The sequence below is a fragment of the Enhydra lutris genome, unplaced genomic scaffold, assembly GCF_002288905.1.
Source record: "Enhydra lutris kenyoni isolate GAN:26980312 unplaced genomic scaffold, ASM228890v2 scaffoldscaffold22, whole genome shotgun sequence".
Taxonomy (NCBI): Eukaryota; Metazoa; Chordata; class Mammalia; order Carnivora; family Mustelidae; genus Enhydra; species Enhydra lutris.
Window position 1 is genome coordinate 14402580 of NW_019154106.1, and position 18764 is coordinate 14421343.

General features: G+C 35.6%; 2 protein-coding genes across 2 annotated transcripts; both read right to left on the reverse strand.

Annotated features, from left to right (window-relative positions):
• Positions 1 to 1067: 1067 nt before the first annotated feature.
• Positions 1068 to 2012, reverse strand: LOC111150295 (olfactory receptor 5I1-like). The gene has a single exon (XM_022507746.1). It carries the CDS (start codon positions 1998 to 2000, stop codon positions 1068 to 1070), a length of 933 nt encoding a protein of 310 aa, XP_022363454.1. The 5' UTR covers positions 2001 to 2012.
• Positions 2013 to 10837: 8825 nt separating this feature from the next.
• On the reverse strand, positions 10838 to 11788 carry LOC111149877 (olfactory receptor 5L2-like). The gene has a single exon (XM_022507178.1). It carries the CDS (start codon positions 11786 to 11788, stop codon positions 10838 to 10840), a length of 951 nt encoding a protein of 316 aa, XP_022362886.1.
• Between the last annotated feature and the right edge of the window lie 6976 nt (positions 11789 to 18764).

Sequence of the window (18764 nt, forward strand, 5' to 3'; positions counted from 1 at the left end):
CGCCACACCTTGTCTATGGGTCATGTCCCAGGAGCCCACCTGTGATGCTACCATCTGTTGGCTTCTGATCCCATCTCTTGCTGTCAGAGGTTAACCTCCCAAGAAAGTTTGCTTACCAATCAAGAGATCTCAAACTGAACCTATTCTTGAGGGACTAGTTTATTAGCCAGACTTTAATTTTGGTGATTTTACAAATTGTTTTTAAATAAGTCGTCATACTTGACAATATTTTGCAGTAGTCACATGTATATACAGTACCATTCTAGAGAAAGAAGCAAACAAACAAAAAAACTGCAAGAGAAATAGTTACAGGTATATAATCTAAATTAAAAACAATCAATAACAAATATACTCATGTTTATTTCATAAAAATTTACTCAGTATCTACACTGGAGAAAATACTGTGATAAAGAGGCAATGCATCAAATGAGGGACAATAATTAATGAAAGGTCTAGTAGAGGGACAAAACACAGACACATACAACTACAAGATTAGATAGAAAATTCTAAGAGTCTTAAAAGTAGCACACTTAAGATTCTAGTGAGGTTTGGGATGTGACTTACCATCTATAATTGAATTGAATTGGTATAAAAAAATCATATGGTAATTAAAATTTGAGGAAGAATTTTTTTAGAGAGAATATAATTAGACTGCCAAGCTACAGTGCACACATATTTATATGGAAATAAAAATTAATTGAAAAATGTTTTCAGTAAATTGCATTTATTTTCTTTCACAAAAAAAGAGTTGTGGTATTTTAATGGCTTAGTCAAAATTGAGAATAATTGCAATACATTTAGGATGGGAGAGAAAAGGAATAAAAATATGAAATATAGACATTAGGCAAAGGGTAAATCTATTCCTGGAATATATATTAAAAATGTCAACTTTAAAATAATAAAGAGATAGACATAATACAGGTAATGTGACAGACTCTGTTCTGATGTCATGCTTGGGCCCTATTCTGTAGTTGAGACCTCATTACCCACAGATTTGGGGAACAATCCTTTTAAACTGACTTTTCCTGACATTGCTGAAAAGTTGTCAGGCTCAGTTTCATTCTTCCTTAAGAAAACAATTTTCGGCTGATCATTTTCCTTAAGGCTTTTTTGACATCTTTGTTCCTTAGACTATAAATTAGGGGATTCAACACAGGTATAATCAATGTGTAGAACACAGAGGTCACTTTGTCAATATCCAGTGAATGACCAGTGCTGGGGCGCAAATAAATAAAAATGAGAGTGCCATGGTAGATAGTCACTATGGTCAGATGGGAGGCGCAAGTGGAAAACCCTTTTCTTCTTCCTTCAGCAGAACCTGTTTTAAGAATAGCTGCTATGATGCAGACATAAGAGAGAAGGACTGCTAGAAGACAGATCGCCTCCACCAAACCAGCGAAGACTACCAGAATAATGTCATGCATGTAAGTATCAGAGCAGGACAGAGAGAAGAGTGGGGAGATATCACAGAAGAAATGGTTAATTTCTTTGGAGCAGAAAGACAGATGAAAGGTATTAGTAGTGTGAATAATTGAGCTCATGGTACCTCCCAAAAATGCTCCAAGGGCAAGCTGGCAGCAAATCTTCTGGGACATAATAACTGTATAAAGCAGTGGGTTGCAGATTGCTATGTACCGGTCATAAGCCATGACAGCCAAGAGGAAAGATTCTGTGTCAACCAAAGAGCAGAAAAAATATAATTGTGCAGCACAGCCTTTATAAGAAATGGTTTTTTTATCAGAAACCAAGTCCACAAGTAATTTGGGGGCAATTACAGAAGAGTAGCATACATCTACAAATGACAATACACAGAGGAAAAAGTACATCGGAGTGTGCAAGTGGGAACTGGTTGTGATTAATAACATCATCCCAAAATTCCCCATGAGGGTAACAGAGTAGATAAAAAGAAACACAGCGAAAAGAATCCTCCAAAGTTCTGGATGGTCACTAAATCCCAAGAGAAAAAACTCAGTCTTCACAGTGTGGTTCCCAATCTCCATCCTCTGCAGTGCCCTTGGACTTCTGAAGTTGTGGCACAGCAATGATGGCAATATTAATAGCAACCTCAGCATTCACTAAAAAATAAGAACTAAAACAGTCAACATAGATACAAGAAAATTCCGCATCCACTTGGGCATCCTGGTAACAGCTAGGCACATCTACTGCTAGGATAGAGTTATGCATTTCAAATTTTCAGATTTTAAATTTTTTAAAAGATTTTAATTATTTGAGAGAGAGAGAGAGAGATAATGAGAGCATGAGCAGCAGGAAGAAGCAGAGGGAGAGGGGGAAAGCAGACTCCCTGTTGAGCAGGGAGCCCAAGGCAGGGCTCAATTCTAGGACCCCGGGATCATGACCTGAGCCAAAAGCAGATGCTCAACTGACTGAGTCACCCAAGTACCCCAGATTTTCAACTTTTTATTAAATTGACAATGCATCAGTTGTCTTGCTTAAAACTATTGTTTTCCATAGAGACACCACCATCAAATGAGTTGTTGAACTCCACTTTTATCAACTTCCTCATCTTCCACCAATGTCAAGTAATGTTGGTTAGCCACATGGTTATATAACAAACTGAATAAATAGCCTCTATCCCCACTTGTGTTGTTTTTATTTTCACAAGAGACAGTATCACTGGTCCAGGTGAACCCCCATTTAGGTAGAGGAGCAGAAGTTATACGTTTCTCACCTTGAGATGTGGTTTCACCTCTGAGGAACCAAAGAACTCCTATGAGTTGTTTGAAATCCACTGATAAAAGAGAAAGGAGAAAGGTTCTGCATTAGTTATAAAAGTCACTGAATCCCAGCTCTGTTGCTCAGAAGTTGTGAGACCTCAGTCAGGCCAAAGAACCACCGAGTTTCAGTCTGTCATCTATGAGAGAGATAGTACCTTTCCCATCAAAATGCAAGTGTTAAATGAATGTCCTTCTACAGATTCAATCTCCTCACCATCTTGTCCTTTTGTGGTTCTAAAGCTGGCAGCATAGCAATTCTGAGTCAATCCAGACATCTGTTTTATTTTTCTGGTATTTAAGCTATGGATTAAAACTGGAGAAATCCTCATGCCCACAAATGTGTTAAATTCAATCCAGGCAATGAGAAGATGATATCCAGGAATGTTTCCATGCCCTCCGCAGTGAAAAATTGTAAAAGATGTTGAGAAAGCCTCATCTACCTACTTTACCTTTCTGCCTTTCATTGTCTTTGCTCTAGTTTAGAAAGTTGTTGGACAACCAGTAGCAACACAAGTGGTACTTGTCTACAGATATGCACACTTAATCCAGTGAGATAATTGATTCCCCTCCCTCCTGTGGAAAAAGCTGGCTTTTTCCAGTTTTCTATCTATTTGTATATTTATTTGTGAATTCTTGTTCTATAATTCTTTGCATTATCTTTTATACCAGTTGGAACAGTTGAATGAATTAATGAATAAATGAAGTAAAATCACTGACATGGTTTCATCTTATATTTGTATAAAAGTTAGACATATATATTGTATATATGGTTGAATAAATTGTTCTTTAGTATTGCATATCACACATGGTTGAATAAATTGTTCTTTACTATTGCATATCACACACAACTATTTTTCTCCTTTAATCACTATTATAAACCTTCATAATTTGTCCTACGTCTCATTCTGCAACCTTCTTCTCACTGCTAGAAGAAGATTTCTGTCTTGTAGAGAAAAATATCAGGTAACAAATAAGTATGTGTTCAACTTTCTCATCAAGTCATCATATAAATATTTAGGCTCATCAGTGACCTCCTCTCTCCCTTTCTTTCCATGCCCCTCCTCTATGAGGTTAATCCTTTCTTTTTTTTTTTTTAAATATTTTATTTATTTATTTGACACAGAGAGATCACAAGTAGGCAGAGAGGCAGGCAGAGAGAGAGAGAGAGAGAGAGAGAGGAGGAAGCAGGCTCCCTGCTGAGCAGAGAGCCCGATGTGGGGCTCAATCCCAGGACCCTGAGACCATGACCTGAGCCAAAGGCAAAGGCTTAACCTACTGAGCCACCCAGGTGCCCTGAGGTTAATCCTTGCAACTATGCACCCAATTCTGACTATCTATATCAGTTAATATATTTATACTATTACTACTAATGTCTCCTTCATAAACTTGCAGCATGTACCATTGAAGTCAATCTCACTTTTAAAAATATTACTCTGTATCTATTTCTATTTATTCTCTTTTATTTTATGCCAAAATTTTCTTACAGACATCTACACTGATTTCCACTTTCTCACTTCAGCCTACTGATATAGGATTTTTATGCCAACAACTTAAAACCCTTTTTGTTTCAATCTCAAACTATACCCTCACTGTCAAATCCAAAGATTTTTTTGTTAGGTAGTAAACTTTATTTCTCTACTCCATGTAAGAGCTTTGACCTCTCCTTTCTTCTCAAAACCCCCTTCTCTTATGGCTTCTATATACCTCTCTTGATTTCAGTACTAATGTCGATATACCCCTACTCAGTCTCCTTCATACATCGTGGCACTTTCCTAGGGCTTCATTCTCAACCTGCTTCTCTCCTCACCATGCATACTTTCCTTACATTTTCTGCACCTTTTCTTACAATACTAGGTATACAGTGATAGTTTCCATATACCCATTCCAAAAGCATTTGTCCAACTAAAGTGAACTACCAAATAAGCATGTGTACGTTTCAGCATGCTTAAAACAAAATTTAATTACTATCACTTCCTACAACTTATGCCTTTTCTATGATCCCTATCTTGGTATTCATCTCTACCACCTCCATTGCTAGTCCAAATAAGAAACAACCTCTACCTCAAAACAGAACAAGAGCCATTGATTCAATCTGTGAAATGTGGCAAATATCCAATGTCTATTTCTTGTCATCACATCCCATTATTTAATGTCATCCCTCATTTTCCTCAATTCAAACCTCTAAATTGGCCTCATTCTCTCTAATTCCCATCTTATTTCCAAACATGATCCAAAATGTACCCATAAACTACTGTAAGACTCACCTGTATAAAACAGATTTTGTAATGTGTTTCCTTCTTCTTTTTTTTTTTTTAAAGATTTTATTTATTTATTTGACAGAGAGAGATTACAAGTAGACAGAGAGGCAGGCAGAGAGAGAGAGAGAGAGAGGGAAGCAGGCTCCCTGCTGAGCAGAGATCCCGATGCAGGGCTCGATCCGAGGACTCTGAGATCATGACCTGAGCCGAAGGCAGCGGCTTAACCCACTGAGCCACCCAGGCGCCCGTGTTTCCTTCTTAAACACTTAAATTATTCCCTGTTCCTTACAAGCTCAGTATTTAAATACACTCAGTTTTCATATATATTCCCATTTTTATCTCCTATATTCCATCTCACTCCAAATACTTTGTCTTAAAAAAAGTGTTAATTGGAGAAAGAAGCATCTCAGATTTACTAGTCAACTATTTGGAACTCTCCTTTCCTGAAATATATATGGCATCCTCCTTAGAAAATATCAACTCTCATTGAGTGACAGCCCATCTGTTCCTGTCTACGAATATGAGAGGCAAAATTGTAGATCGACCTAAAAGTGGAACAATGGCCACTGCTAGCAAGGCAAAAGGAAAAAAATATATACATATATATATTATTGACTATATATATATATATATATATATATATATATATATATAGTCAGTGGCTAGAAAGGCAAAGGTGGATGAAAATGTTTCTTTGTTGTGCCATTCACTTTTTTGCAAATTATGAAAAATTATTATCAAAAAGTAGGCATGAAAGAAAGAGGCTCCTCTTTAGGACAATCCTTAAATAAGCTTGGGTTCTGAGCCATGGAGAACAACCACTTTTTTGTTGAAGTTATTTTCTACCAAATCTTTAATTTCTATTTTTCTTGTTTTTTTTTTCTTTTAAAGATTTTATTTATTTATTTGTCAGAGAGAGAGCGAGAGAGCAGAAGCACAGAAAGCTGCAGGCAGAACAGGCAGAGCAGGGAGAGGGAGAAGCAGGCTCCCTGTTGAGCTGGGAGAGGGAGAAGCAGGCTCCCTGTTGAGCAAGGATCCTGATGTGGGACTCGATCCTAGGACTTTGGGATCATGACCTGAGCGGAAGGCAGATGCTTAACCGACTGAGTCAACCAGGCATCCCAAATCCTTAATTTCTAATCATAGAAGTAGAGGTACTGAAAAAATCCACTTATATAGAGAATATTTACTTGTAATAATCTTTCAAAGATGTCATATGCTTTAAGACCAAAAAAAGCTTTCAGAATTGAAACATGAAATATGAAAGTCAAGGGAACAATAGAAGAGGAAGGGAATACGAGAAAAAAATTAAGAGTCCAAAGAGGAGTCAAATATATCTGTTCTTCTACGTAACTGGCAGGTGAGAATGAGAATGAACTCTAAAAGTGTTTAGCAGAATTACCTATTCCTGTAGTCACTTCTCTATAGTGAGCCCTAGTCCCTACCTTTGTAAACCATTTTTTTTCTGTTCCCTCAAATCCACTCCCTTAACCCTACCCCCGTCCTGTCACCTGTGTATTGATAACCGCTCATATCAACACATAACCACAGGATAGAATAAATGATATGATATACAAATTGGGTGAGCCTTTATTTTATATCTCAGTCTGCTTAACTTTAAAAAAAAATAATAGGCAATGAACCCTGTGTTTATAGTTAGATTTCTAATCTGAGTCCAATAGTACTAAAGATTGTCTTAAGACTATCATCCATTAAATGTGCTTTTTTGTTGGTGGTGGTGTGTTTGTTGGAAATGCCTTGAGAATTAAAACGTGTGTTATGCTGGGCACATGTATTCTCAAAACATCAGTTTCCTGCATGTAAAATAAATAATTATAGGATGAGCAATTAAAATCTTGCCCAACTCTGATATCCCAGGATTATGTGAAGAGCACTTACCAGATTCTATCTTTCATTTACCTTCTTATGAGACTGTTGTCAGCATCAATTCATTTTTCACTTGAAAAATCAGTGTTGACAGCTAAATATTTAAAAAATTAACCCATTGCAACATTTTCCGTAATCCATTTGGGCAGTTCTTTTGTTTTCATAAAAGAAACCTGTGCCTCCCTTAGGAAGATAGTGGTTCCTTAAGATAATGTGGGACCTTTTATATTTGCCTAGAGTCTTTTGAGGTTAGCTTCCAGAGCTCACCTAGGATCCCAGGAACTCAAAATCTGATATGAAAATCCCAGTGGGAAAAGATACATGAGCAATTAAACAGTTCTATGAGGAATTGATTAAAAACAATATGAAACAATGCAATATGTTTTTATACATCTTGAGGATGTCTCAAAGAAAAATCTATTTTTAGTTTTGAAATGGTAGATTATATACAAAACTAGATTGTATTATTTGCTGTCTAATTTGATTTAACCAGCTTAGAGCAATTTATCAAACTATCAGAGTAGTATTCTATGTGATAGGATAATAGAAAAACTAGAAAGAAGCAAAGATATATCTATCTGGCTGTTGAGAATTAGAAGACCTTGAAAATCAAACATCAGTGGAAAACCAAGTATGAATGAAGTTAATCACTCTGATATGTGCTATGTGTGGGTCTATTACACGTGGAATTCTGGCCATCCAAGGCCAGCATAGATTGGAGAATATTTCTTTAACAAATACATCTATTAGGTGCAACTGGCTTGGCTCAGTTGAAGAACATGCAACTCTTCATCTCACGGTCATAAGTTTGAGCCCCATGTTGGGAGTAGAGTTTCCTTAAATAAATAAACTTAAAAAAATACATATACTCTGTGAATTTGTATGCCAGGTGGCAAAACAGAAAAGAGGATAATTTGCACTACACATTTAAGAAGTTTGTCAGGTACAGAATAGTGAATGAGAGAAGGTAAAAGAAACAACATAAGCAATTGCATAAAGATTGGAAAGTGTGTGGCATAATTGCAGACATGAAAATGAGATTTAGAGAAGATGTGTTCTCATGAAGAGAGATAATGCTAGGGGTGTGTGTGTGTGTGTGTGTGTGTATGGTATACCTTGACTAAGAGTGGCAAGGTGGAGTAACTCTGTTCCAGTTGGAGGACCAAAAGAGAAAGATGTTTACTTTACCTTCATCTTAAAATCCAAAGTCCCTTGTGTGATGTGGGAAATTTGCTCCACTTAGAACATTTGAAAAGCAATACAGAGCCATATTTTCATCAAACTCACAATATATTCTATTCTATTAGTCAATATTTATTCATTTATTAAAATAAATAATGAGTAGCTGTCTTTATTGGAATATTTTAAAATAACTCTTGCCCTCAAAGATGTCTTTTTTTTCTTTTGTTAAATTAACATATAATTTTTTTTTTCCCCAGGGGGTAAATGTCTGTGAATCATCTTTTACACAATTACACAATTCACAGCACTCACCATAGCACATACCCTCCTCAATGACCATATCAAAGATGTCTTTCTTTTTTTTTAAAGATTTTATTTATTTATTTGACAGACAGAAATCACAAGTAGGCAGAGAGGCAGGCAGAGATGGGGGGGAAGCAGCTCCCCGCTGAGCAGAGAGCCTAATGTGGGGCTCGATCCCAGGACCCTGAGATCATGACCTGAGCCGAAGGCAGAGGCTTAACCTCCTGAGCCACCCAGGCGCCCCTCAAAGATGTCTTTTTAAGAAACATTAGGAAGAATGAATTTCATAAGCCAGGTTTTTGCAGTTATTTAGTTATTATGTTTAAGTTCAGTGATAACCCTGAGGCTGGCAGTTTATCTCCAGTTTATATTTAAGAGACTCAAAATTAAGCAAGTTTAACTATCTTCCTCAAAATCACTCTTTAAGCTCCGAACCTGGACCCAGCTATTTAAAAATCCAATGTCCATCATACTTTATTAAAGCATCAAAGACCTATGTTATTTTAAATAACCCATTCCAATAAAAATATAAACAATAACAAATATAAAATGAAATCCTAAGAAAGTAAGAAAACGAAGTGTTCACATTGCAAGAATACAGGAAAAATAAATCATACTTTGGCCTTTAAAAGGTGGGTGTGTTAAGTTTGAAAATGGACCTTTATATATATATCAAGTTCTAATACATGGAACCTGTAAATGCCACCTTATTTGGAGGAAGGGTGTTTACATGTGATTAGGGTAAGGATCTGGATATCAGGAGATTATTTTAGATTATCTGTGTGCTGTATATGCCTTCACAGATGATCTTATACAAGAGAAGGAGACTAGGGGCACCTTGGTGACTCAGTCAATTAAGTGTCTGCCTTTGGCTCAGGTTATGATCCCAGGGTCCAGGGATGGAGCCTCGTGTCTGGCTCCTTGCCCAGTAGGGAGCCTCTTTCTTCCTCTCCTTCTGCCACTCCCCCTATTGTTCTCTCTCTCTCTCTCTCTGTCAAATAAGTAAATAAAATCGTAAAAAAAAAAAAAAAAAGAATGCGGGAGGCTATTCCACACACACACACACACACACACACACACACATACGTGCGTGGGTGTATGTGCAAGAAAGGTAGGAAAGATGAAGAGTAGAGAAGTTTGAAGATGCCAGTCTTGAAGACTGAAATAATACAACCACAAGACAAAGAATGCCTGTGGTCTCCACAAACTGAAAGAGATAAGGGAAGGTGTTGTCCCTGACAACCTCCTGTGGGAGTATGGCACAGCTGACACATTAATTTTGGCCCAGTGACACTGATTTCAAATTTCTGCCCTTAGAACTGTAAGAGAATAAAGTCTATTGTAGTAAGCCAATAAATGCATAGTATTTTTTTAGAAGCCATAGGAAATTAATGCAATCAATAGGTTTAGAATACAATAGGCTTAAAAATATAGTAAATGACTAAAATAGTATCAGGCAAAACAAAACAAAAATAATTAACAAAACCCCAGAAACTTAAGAAAAGTAAACCATCAAATACATGATCTAACTTATTTATTAAGAAATAAGATAGAATAGAGAAAAAAAGGTAAAACTAAAAGTAGCAATAGCAAGATCAGCAAATACATTATTAATCACTTATAATATACCATATATAGTGGCAAGAATTTAAGATACATCATTTAATTTTCATGCAAATCTCATTAGAAAATTAGAGTATTATCTCTACCTTGTAGACCAAAAGGTTTTTTTTTTTTTAAAGTTATTTATTTTTTTATTGAAGTATACTCAACATACAATCTTATATTTTAATTAGTTTTAGGGGTACAATGTCATTATTTGACAATTCCTGTGCATTCACCTTGGGAAGTGTGGTTATCATCTGTCACCATACAACATTATTACAATGTTATTATCTGTATTTCTTTTGCTGTACTTTTCATCCCTTTGACTTATTTATTTTATAACTAGAAGTTTGTGCTTCTTAATCCCCCTGAAAGAAGTTTTAAAAGTCTTAATTATAATACTGCAAAGGTAAAAATAATTAAAGAGTGAATAAAAATACACATAAATTTACTCACTTTTTATTAAAAAACATAGGATATCAGACAGATGTACATTCATTCCATGTAAAAAAATGAAATTAATTTAGTAAAAAAAAGGTTACATGCTCTAATGATGATGAAAAGACATGTCTATCCATGTGTACTTTGTGAGAAATGTAATGGTTTTCTCAAAGTAAGATATCGAGTCTAACAATACCACACCAACCAATTCAAAGTAATCAGACATTGAAGAAGAGCAGAAAAGGCAACAAGTGCATTCAAATTATCCATAAAGAGATAACATATGGTTTAATAAGATAAGCAACTGGAAAGCAAGAAGCATGCTTAGGCCCCCAGGTCATAAAATCCTTTCCTACTTTACTTTTTGTTTACATCCACTCAAAATCAGCCACTCATTAAAAGTCTCTGATGAACCTCTGAGTCTAGTTAAGAAAATAATTTTTTAAAAGGTAATCTAGATCCCAGTACTTTCTTGAGAGCTGCTTTCACATCCTTGTTCCTCAAGCTGTAGATGAGGGGGTTCAGCATGGGAATCACTATGATGTAGAACACCGTGGCCACCTTGTCAGTATCCACACTGTTGCCAGAACTGGGCCGGCAATAAATGAAAAGAATAGTTCCATGGAAGACAAGGATGGCTGTGAGGTGGGAAGCACAGGTGGAAAAGGCTTTGTGCCTTCCCTCTGCAGAGTGCATCCTCAGGATGGTGATGAGAATCAGCAAGTAGGAGGTGAAAATGATCACAATGGTGATGATCTCATTGACAGTGGCCACAATGAACACCATGAGTTCATTAACAGAGACATCAGAGCAAGCAAGTGATAAGAGAGGGGGTAGATCACAAAAGAAGTGGTTAATCACATTTGATCTATAGGATGGGATCTCAAGAGCTAAACACAAGTGGATCAGAGAACACACCATCCCCCAGAAGTAGCAGCAGGAAACCAGCTCCATACAGAGATCCTGGGACATGGTGACCATGTACAGCAGTGGGTTACAGATGGCCACAAAGCGGTCATAGGCCATCACAGCCAGCAGGAAGACCTCAGTGATTGCAAAGGAACAAAACAAGTAGAATTGCACCGTGCATCCCAGGAAGGAGATGATTTTGTCCCTGTTTAAGATATTGGACAGCATCTTTGGCACGATGATCGTGGAGTAGCAAAAATCCACAAAGGACAAGTGGCTGAGGAAAAAGTACATGGGAGTATGAAGTTGAGAGCTGACCTGAATCACGGCAATCATGCCTAGATTTCCCAAAACCGTGACTCCATAGATGAGGAGGAACAGCAGGAAGAGGAAGACTTTCAGCTCAGGGACATCTGTTAATCCAAGAAGGATGAACTCTGTCATGGAGGTGCAGTTCTCCTCCTTCATTTCTGTCATGTGTCAGCCTTAGGATAACAAACGTTAAATTTGTGTTTCTTCTAAAAAGGGAGTAAAAACAGATTAATAATAATTAGAAAAATATAGCATTGGTAGCAAATATTGTACTTATAAGAATCAACAAAAACAGTGTTGTCAAATAATTCAAAATGTTAAATGTCTCAGTAGATCCCACTGATCAAAACTGACTCTAGCATCAACAAAAGCATTTAAAAAAAAAGAAATATTAAAAAACTTAAATGATTGCAACATTTACCACAATACATCAAGATGATTAACTAAGTTTGATTATTTGATCAAGTTTAAAATAGAGTCAATGATTTTCAAAGCCACACAGAAATGAACCTCTGTTCTCTGAAAACCCTTAAGAATCTTGGCCAGCTCAGTAGCACCTACTGTGATTCTATAAAACATATACTTTTTTTTTTCATTGAGTCTTTCAGGAACATGTATTTGAAGCAAAGTTTTTTTAACATTCCATCTTTAGGGAGTATGATAAATTTTTTGAGGTCTGCAGCTCACAAAACACTAATAAATTTCAAATTATGAGCCAAGAGATTTAAAATATAGACTGAAAATGAAAATTTTACACCAAAGTAACAGAGCGGTTTAATCAATTATCATAGCAATAATCTACAGCAATAAAGCCTTAATCCTGAGAACAATAAAAACTATATATATATATATATTTTTAAAAACTATATATTTTTATGAGAGATTTCATTCTTAATAAGTTAGAGAAATATTTCATCACCTTAATAAAATTGTGAAACACTAATCAAACTCTACATTTCAGTATTGTTAATAATGTTAAAATGGAAAATGTGAATGATCAACAATAGGGCAATTATTAAATTACAGTAGGTCATATCTAGGAGAGAAAATTATCATGCTGGTGGTTAATTAAAAAAAAAAAGAAACGAGATACCAAATAGTCTACTTGGTGTACATATGTAAATGTATATAAAGATGTACGTAGAGAGGTATGAATACATCAGATAGGTCTGTTACCAACAGCTTTGATTTGGCTATACTGAAATATTCATCCTTGACCCACGCCAAAGAGAAGTTCCTGAAAACTCTCTCAAGTTTCTAAGCAGTTGGCTGGGAAAAGTGGTTATTTAGTCTACTCAAAATAGTGGGATCTAGCACTGAGACCTTTCCTTAAAGAAAAGCCCAATAGGTATGGAGGGACTCCATTCTCTGCCCTCCCTTCTAAAGAGCAGGAGGAGTATACGCGTGACCTCTGCACGTACGTGTACTGAAAATTGAGTGAAGACGTTCTGAACTAGAAGAATAACTTGGTATTTTCTCCATATATTGAACTATCTTTAAAGAAGTAGAAGCATATCACTTTCCGGAAGTCATGTTTTTTTCATTATCCAGACAAGAATAGAGATAAAACAAAACCAAAACCAAACCAAAACAAAGTACCTGAGTTATTTGCGGGCTTCCCAGTTCAACAGGAAAGCCAACTTGTTAAATTTTTTTCTGAATGTTCTAGGCTGTTGATAAGAAACTATTTCATGTCAACTTCTAAACAACTCCAAAAGAATTAATCTCATTTTCTGAGAGTGAGTTCACAGGTCTTGACTGTCTGTGAACAGTGTGGTGGGCAGGTGACTGCAACCCTCGGCATTAGCATGACAATGAAAGAGCCTCTCCAAGATCTTGATTTCATCACAGAAACTGGTCTGAAAAAAAGGTGTTAAGAGCAATCAGAAAGAGAGAGAGAAGAGGGTTACCATTTGCTTATTCTGTATTCTTTCATACACACCCCTGTTTGATGTTACAGAGAAAATGTTCTAAATTCAAAAATAAGTGTTTCTGAAAACTAAAACATAAAAGAATTTTAAACAGTAACTGCATACAAGTAGAAGTCCTATTAAAACATTATCTAATTAGAGGAGAGATGGCTTCAATACATCTTTAAAATAACTGTGGATAGGGAACATACATTCATTTTTATTTTCAAGTAACCAGAGTCTAGCTCTAGCTAACAGACCTGAGTGACAGACATTTTCTCCCTGGTGTTGAAGACATTAAGACATATACAGTAGACAGAGACTTATACTGTAATTTAAGCTCCTGGGAAATGAGCTCCTTAGGCCCCAAACAATTACTAATCCCTAGGGCAAAATATATAAAAATCAAACTGAGACTCTATGTCATGTAACATACCTAATAATCTTTAGGACGTATCATCAGAAAATTTATTTTTTGAATTATCCCAATTTGCGAAACAACTGTTTAAGACTAAACATGCCCCTTCCCAGCCTTCATGGTGCTATGTGATATTAAATCTAAGGGTCAAATGTGTGGGACACAGCTTTAAGACCATAATGAAATAGCATGAGTATTTCTTCCTTTCTAATAGCATGATAGAATCCCTTAGATTCTTCCTATAGGGCATAGTGACAAATATCATATTAGAATTCCTTTAAATACTGTAAAATTAATGATGCTACTCGTCATATAACTATAGAATAGATCACATTTATTGAGCTCTTGCTAGGTGTTGAAAACTATTCTAAATATTATGTAAGTATTAATTCCTTTTAGCTTCCTAATAACAAGCCAGGACAGAGTTCTGGGTTTCATGCTTATCTTACAAAGGAGAGGATGGAGACACAGACAGTGGCCACTTGGATCAACTCAAAATAAATAGCCAATAAAAGCAACTACAGCCATCTGGTTTTTCCACTCATAGGAATGTATGAAAAAAAGAACAAAACCAGAGAGATTTCTGAGGTTGCATTTTTCTTCAGTGCATGTCCAATGCTGGAAGCCATTGAATGGGATTACATCAATTATCTCTTCTAGATGTGTTTTTCTTCTGACTTTTTTTTTAAAAGATTTTATTTATTTATTTGACAGACAGAAATCACAAGTAGGTAGAGAGGCAGGTAGAGAGAGAGAGAGAGAGGAGGAAGCAGGCTCCCCACAGAGCAGAGAGCCCAATGTGGGGCTCGATCCCAGGACCCTGGGACCATGACCCGAGCTGAAGGCAGAGGCTTTAACCCACTGAGCCACCCAGGCGCCCCTCTTCTTCTGACTTTATAATATCATTCTAGGCCACAGGATTCACTGGCTGTACATATATATTTTTAAAGGTATATGTAGTCAACAAGTAATCTCAAGTAAATAAATTTGCACACTCTCAACTACCACATAATATAGTCCTAAAATTGCTGTGCCAAAGGTAACACCCAAGTTTGAGGAGATATTCCCTTTGGTTCTTTATTCCCAAATCACCTCTCACAATTAACAAAAGAGAAGACAAGCTCTCACCAACTTTTTTTTTTTTTTTTTTTAGTTGCCCCATGAACAGAAATCTGTAGGCCAAAAGAAAGAGAGAGCTGTGATTATTGGTGTTCTTAAGGCCATTTGTCATATTTTATTTTATTTTAAATATTTTATTTATTTTTTTGACACAGAGGGAGATCACAAGCAGGCAGGGAGGAAGGCAGAGAGAGAGGGGGAAGCAGGCTCCTTGCTGAGCAGAGAGGCCTGATGCAGGGCTCTATTCCAGGACCCTGAGATCATGACCTGAGCCAAAGGCAGAGACTTAACCCCCCAAGCCACCCAGGCGCCCTCATTTTTCAAGGGAACCTGCAACACATGGCATGCATCTCTCCCTCTTTCCATCTTAAACAATTTCTGTTTCAGATTACAACGTCTATAAATGTCTGGCCAAATATTTGGCTTACTTGGTTTTCTATGTTCCATTAGTAAGTATTCTTTATATGTTATGGGCACACATCCCTTCTCAGCTGTAGAACTTGCACTTTTTGCTCCCAAATTTAAGTCTATGGTCTGTTTTGAGCTAATGTCTGTGCGTGGTGTGAGGTAAGTTGAAATTTATCTTTTTTGCATACGACTACCCAGGTGCTCATTGCCATTTATTGAAAAGACTGTCCATCTCCAGGAGACTGCCTCAGTAGGTTGTCAGAATCAGTCAACCATAAATCTGTTTACTTTTGGACCCTCACTTCTATTATGCTTTAGTATATGTTCACCATATAACAGTACCGGTTACAATATATATATTTTTTTAATTTTCAGTTTCTCAGCGGTCTCTTGTTATTTATTTCTAATTATTGCAATATTTTGATGTGTTTAAGAATTTATTTTCTTAGTTTTACATTGGTATTTTATTTTAGTACTATGAAGAAATAAGATTATTTTGAAATACTGAGGCTATATTTTGTGATCATGGTGAATTTGATTATACTCATAGTTCTAAAATGTGCACACACGTGTGTATGTGTGTGGATTGCTTAGAATTTTCTTCTTAAAAGATCATGTATAATGTGAATAAAACCAGTTTTACTTCAAATCTGGATGACTGACTAGTGACCAATTAATTTATTAATCTATTTATCCATCTTTCTATGTATACTTATCAATCTATTAATATTTCAATCTGTCTGTGATTACTGAAAGTAGACATTCTGCATTGTTTTTTAACAATAGGGAAGTCAGTCATTCCTTATCCATTAATTGGGATGATAGCAACAGCTTTGGTAAGATTGAAGTAATATCCTCTACTTCTACTTAATTTGTAATTTTTATCTTGATTGGTTGCTGGATGGTGTCAAATAATTTCTCTGTATCTATATGGTGGACATGTGATTTGTGTTGCCTATTATTCTACATAAGTGATGTATTACATTGTTTTTCATATGTTAAACCAACCTTGCATTTCTGTGATAAATCTCACTTGATCATGGTTCATAATCCTATTAATAAAACATATGTTTTTTTGCATTTATTTTATTTCATTATTGGATATAGTATTTTGTTGAGAATTCTTGTGTTTATATCCATGAGAGATATTGGTTTGTGTTTTCTCTTTTCTTATAGATTTTATTTATTCAATTGAGAGAGAAACAGAGAGCAAGAGCAGGGTAGAGGGTCAGAGCAAGAGGGAAAAGCAGGCTCCCTACTGAGCAGGGACCCAGATGCAGGGCTCAATCACAAGACCCTAGGATCAGACCTGAACCAGTCAGTTGCTTAACCAACTGAGCCACCCAGGCACCCCTGTGTTTTCTTTCTTATGTTGTCTTTGTTTTGCTTTGTTATCAGGGGAATACTGGCAAAATCCAATGAACTCAAAAGAGCATCATGTCCTCTATCTTCTATATGAGTTAATTAACAATTGGTACTATTGCTTATATATTTATTTAGTAAAAACATCTGGTGAAACAATCTATGTCTGGATATTGATGGGAGAGGCAGGGATATCTTCATTATAAATTGAATTTATTGTCTACATATCTATTCAGATTTTCTATTTCTTTGTCAGTTTTGGTAAATTTATGTTTTTCAGATTTGTGTCATCTAAGTTGACTAAATTGTTGGTATAGTATATAATTGTATATGTTAGTATAAATAGTATAAAACTGTTTATACTATTCGTTATACTTATTTTAACTTACTCAGGATTACGCTCCTCAATGACTGCATTAATTTTGTTTCTTGTTTCCTTTCTTCTTATTAATTCTAGCTAATTTTGTCAATTATATTAATCTTTTCACAGTATAAACTCACTGATCTCTGATCTTCATCTTCCTACTTTATTGGTTTGTGCTCTAGTCTATTATAAACTTCCTTTGTTTATTCTTTTGTTTGTTTGTTTTACTTTCTTAATGTGGAAGATATGTTTATAGTTTCAAAAGTTTTTCTCTTTTCTAATATAGTTATTTGAAGACCTAAATTTCCTTGTAAACACTAAAAAGCATCTATTAAAATTTCATAGGTTGTTTTTCATTTTCTTCATTGACTTAAATCAAGAGTAACATAACATTTCTGCTACTTTTCTACAAGTGTTCCAGGTGAGTTCAAATCAAGGAAGTGACAATGTGTAAAGGAAGGCAGTTTCATGTATGTGAATATATATGATTATATAAAATAGTGTGGGATATAGTTATATATCCGAATTTGTGAAATCAAGTTGATTTTAATTCATTACTATAAGTTTAAAATCATATCACTCTTCCAAATTGTTTCATGAACAAATATAAGATTATGGTGAAGTTTTTACATTACCCTCAACAAAAACAGCTAGTATTTTTCTCTCAATAGTTTCCTGGACTAATTTGAGATTTATCCACAAATGGAGTACAGAACAAAGAATATATAAGTCATTCAAGCAAAATTAATGGTAGAAGAAAGATAAACATGATGTCATAAATTTTTTGAAAATTAAGAACCCATATCTATTTAGACATTTTATAATAAAAATTGCTAGTACTAAAAAAATAAATCCTTCCTAATAGGCACAATAATCTAGACTTTTTTTACTTCTTTGTTTAGTTATAATTAAAAATTACAGTTAATTTAAAACCACTCTAAAGGGGTACCTGGGTGCCTGGGGTGGTTAAGCTATGGACTCTTGATTTCAGCTCAGGTCATGATCTCAGATTTCTGGGATGGAATCCCACAACTGGCTCTGCAGTCAGTGCCAAGTCTGATGAGATTCTCTTTCTCTCTCTCTCGCTTCTTGACACCCATCACCCTTTTAACCCATCCTGCACCCAACCCCTCACCAGCAACCCTCAGTTTCTTCTCTATAGTTAAGAGTCTATTTTCTGGTTTGCATCTCTTTTTCCACCCCCTATGTTCATTTGCTTTGTTTCTTAAATCCACATATGAGTGAAATCATATACTATTTTTCTTTCTCCAACTGACTTATTTTGCTTAGCTTAACTCTCTCTAGCTCCAACCACATCTTTGCAAATGGCAAAATTTCATCCTTTTTGATGGCTGGTTAATATTCCATTGTGTATATAAACCACATCTTCTTTATCCATTCATCAGTCAGTGAATATTTGGGCTCCTTCCATAATTTGGCTTAAAGATGAAACATTTATGTGTTCTACAAGTAGGTTTAGAATTCAACTTTAAGTGACAGCATTTTATTCCAATGGAGAGTTAGAGTGGAGACTTGAAGTATAAAACAAAC

What these genes read in the sequence shown, in the direction of transcription:
- LOC111149877 (XM_022507178.1), bottom strand. Translation starts at nt 11,788, where the DNA reads ATGAAGGAGGAGAACTGCACCTCCATGACAGAGTTCATCCTTCTTGGA.
- LOC111150295 (XM_022507746.1), bottom strand. Translation starts at nt 2,000, where the DNA reads ATGGAGATTGGGAACCACACTGTGAAGACTGAGTTTTTTCTCTTGGGA.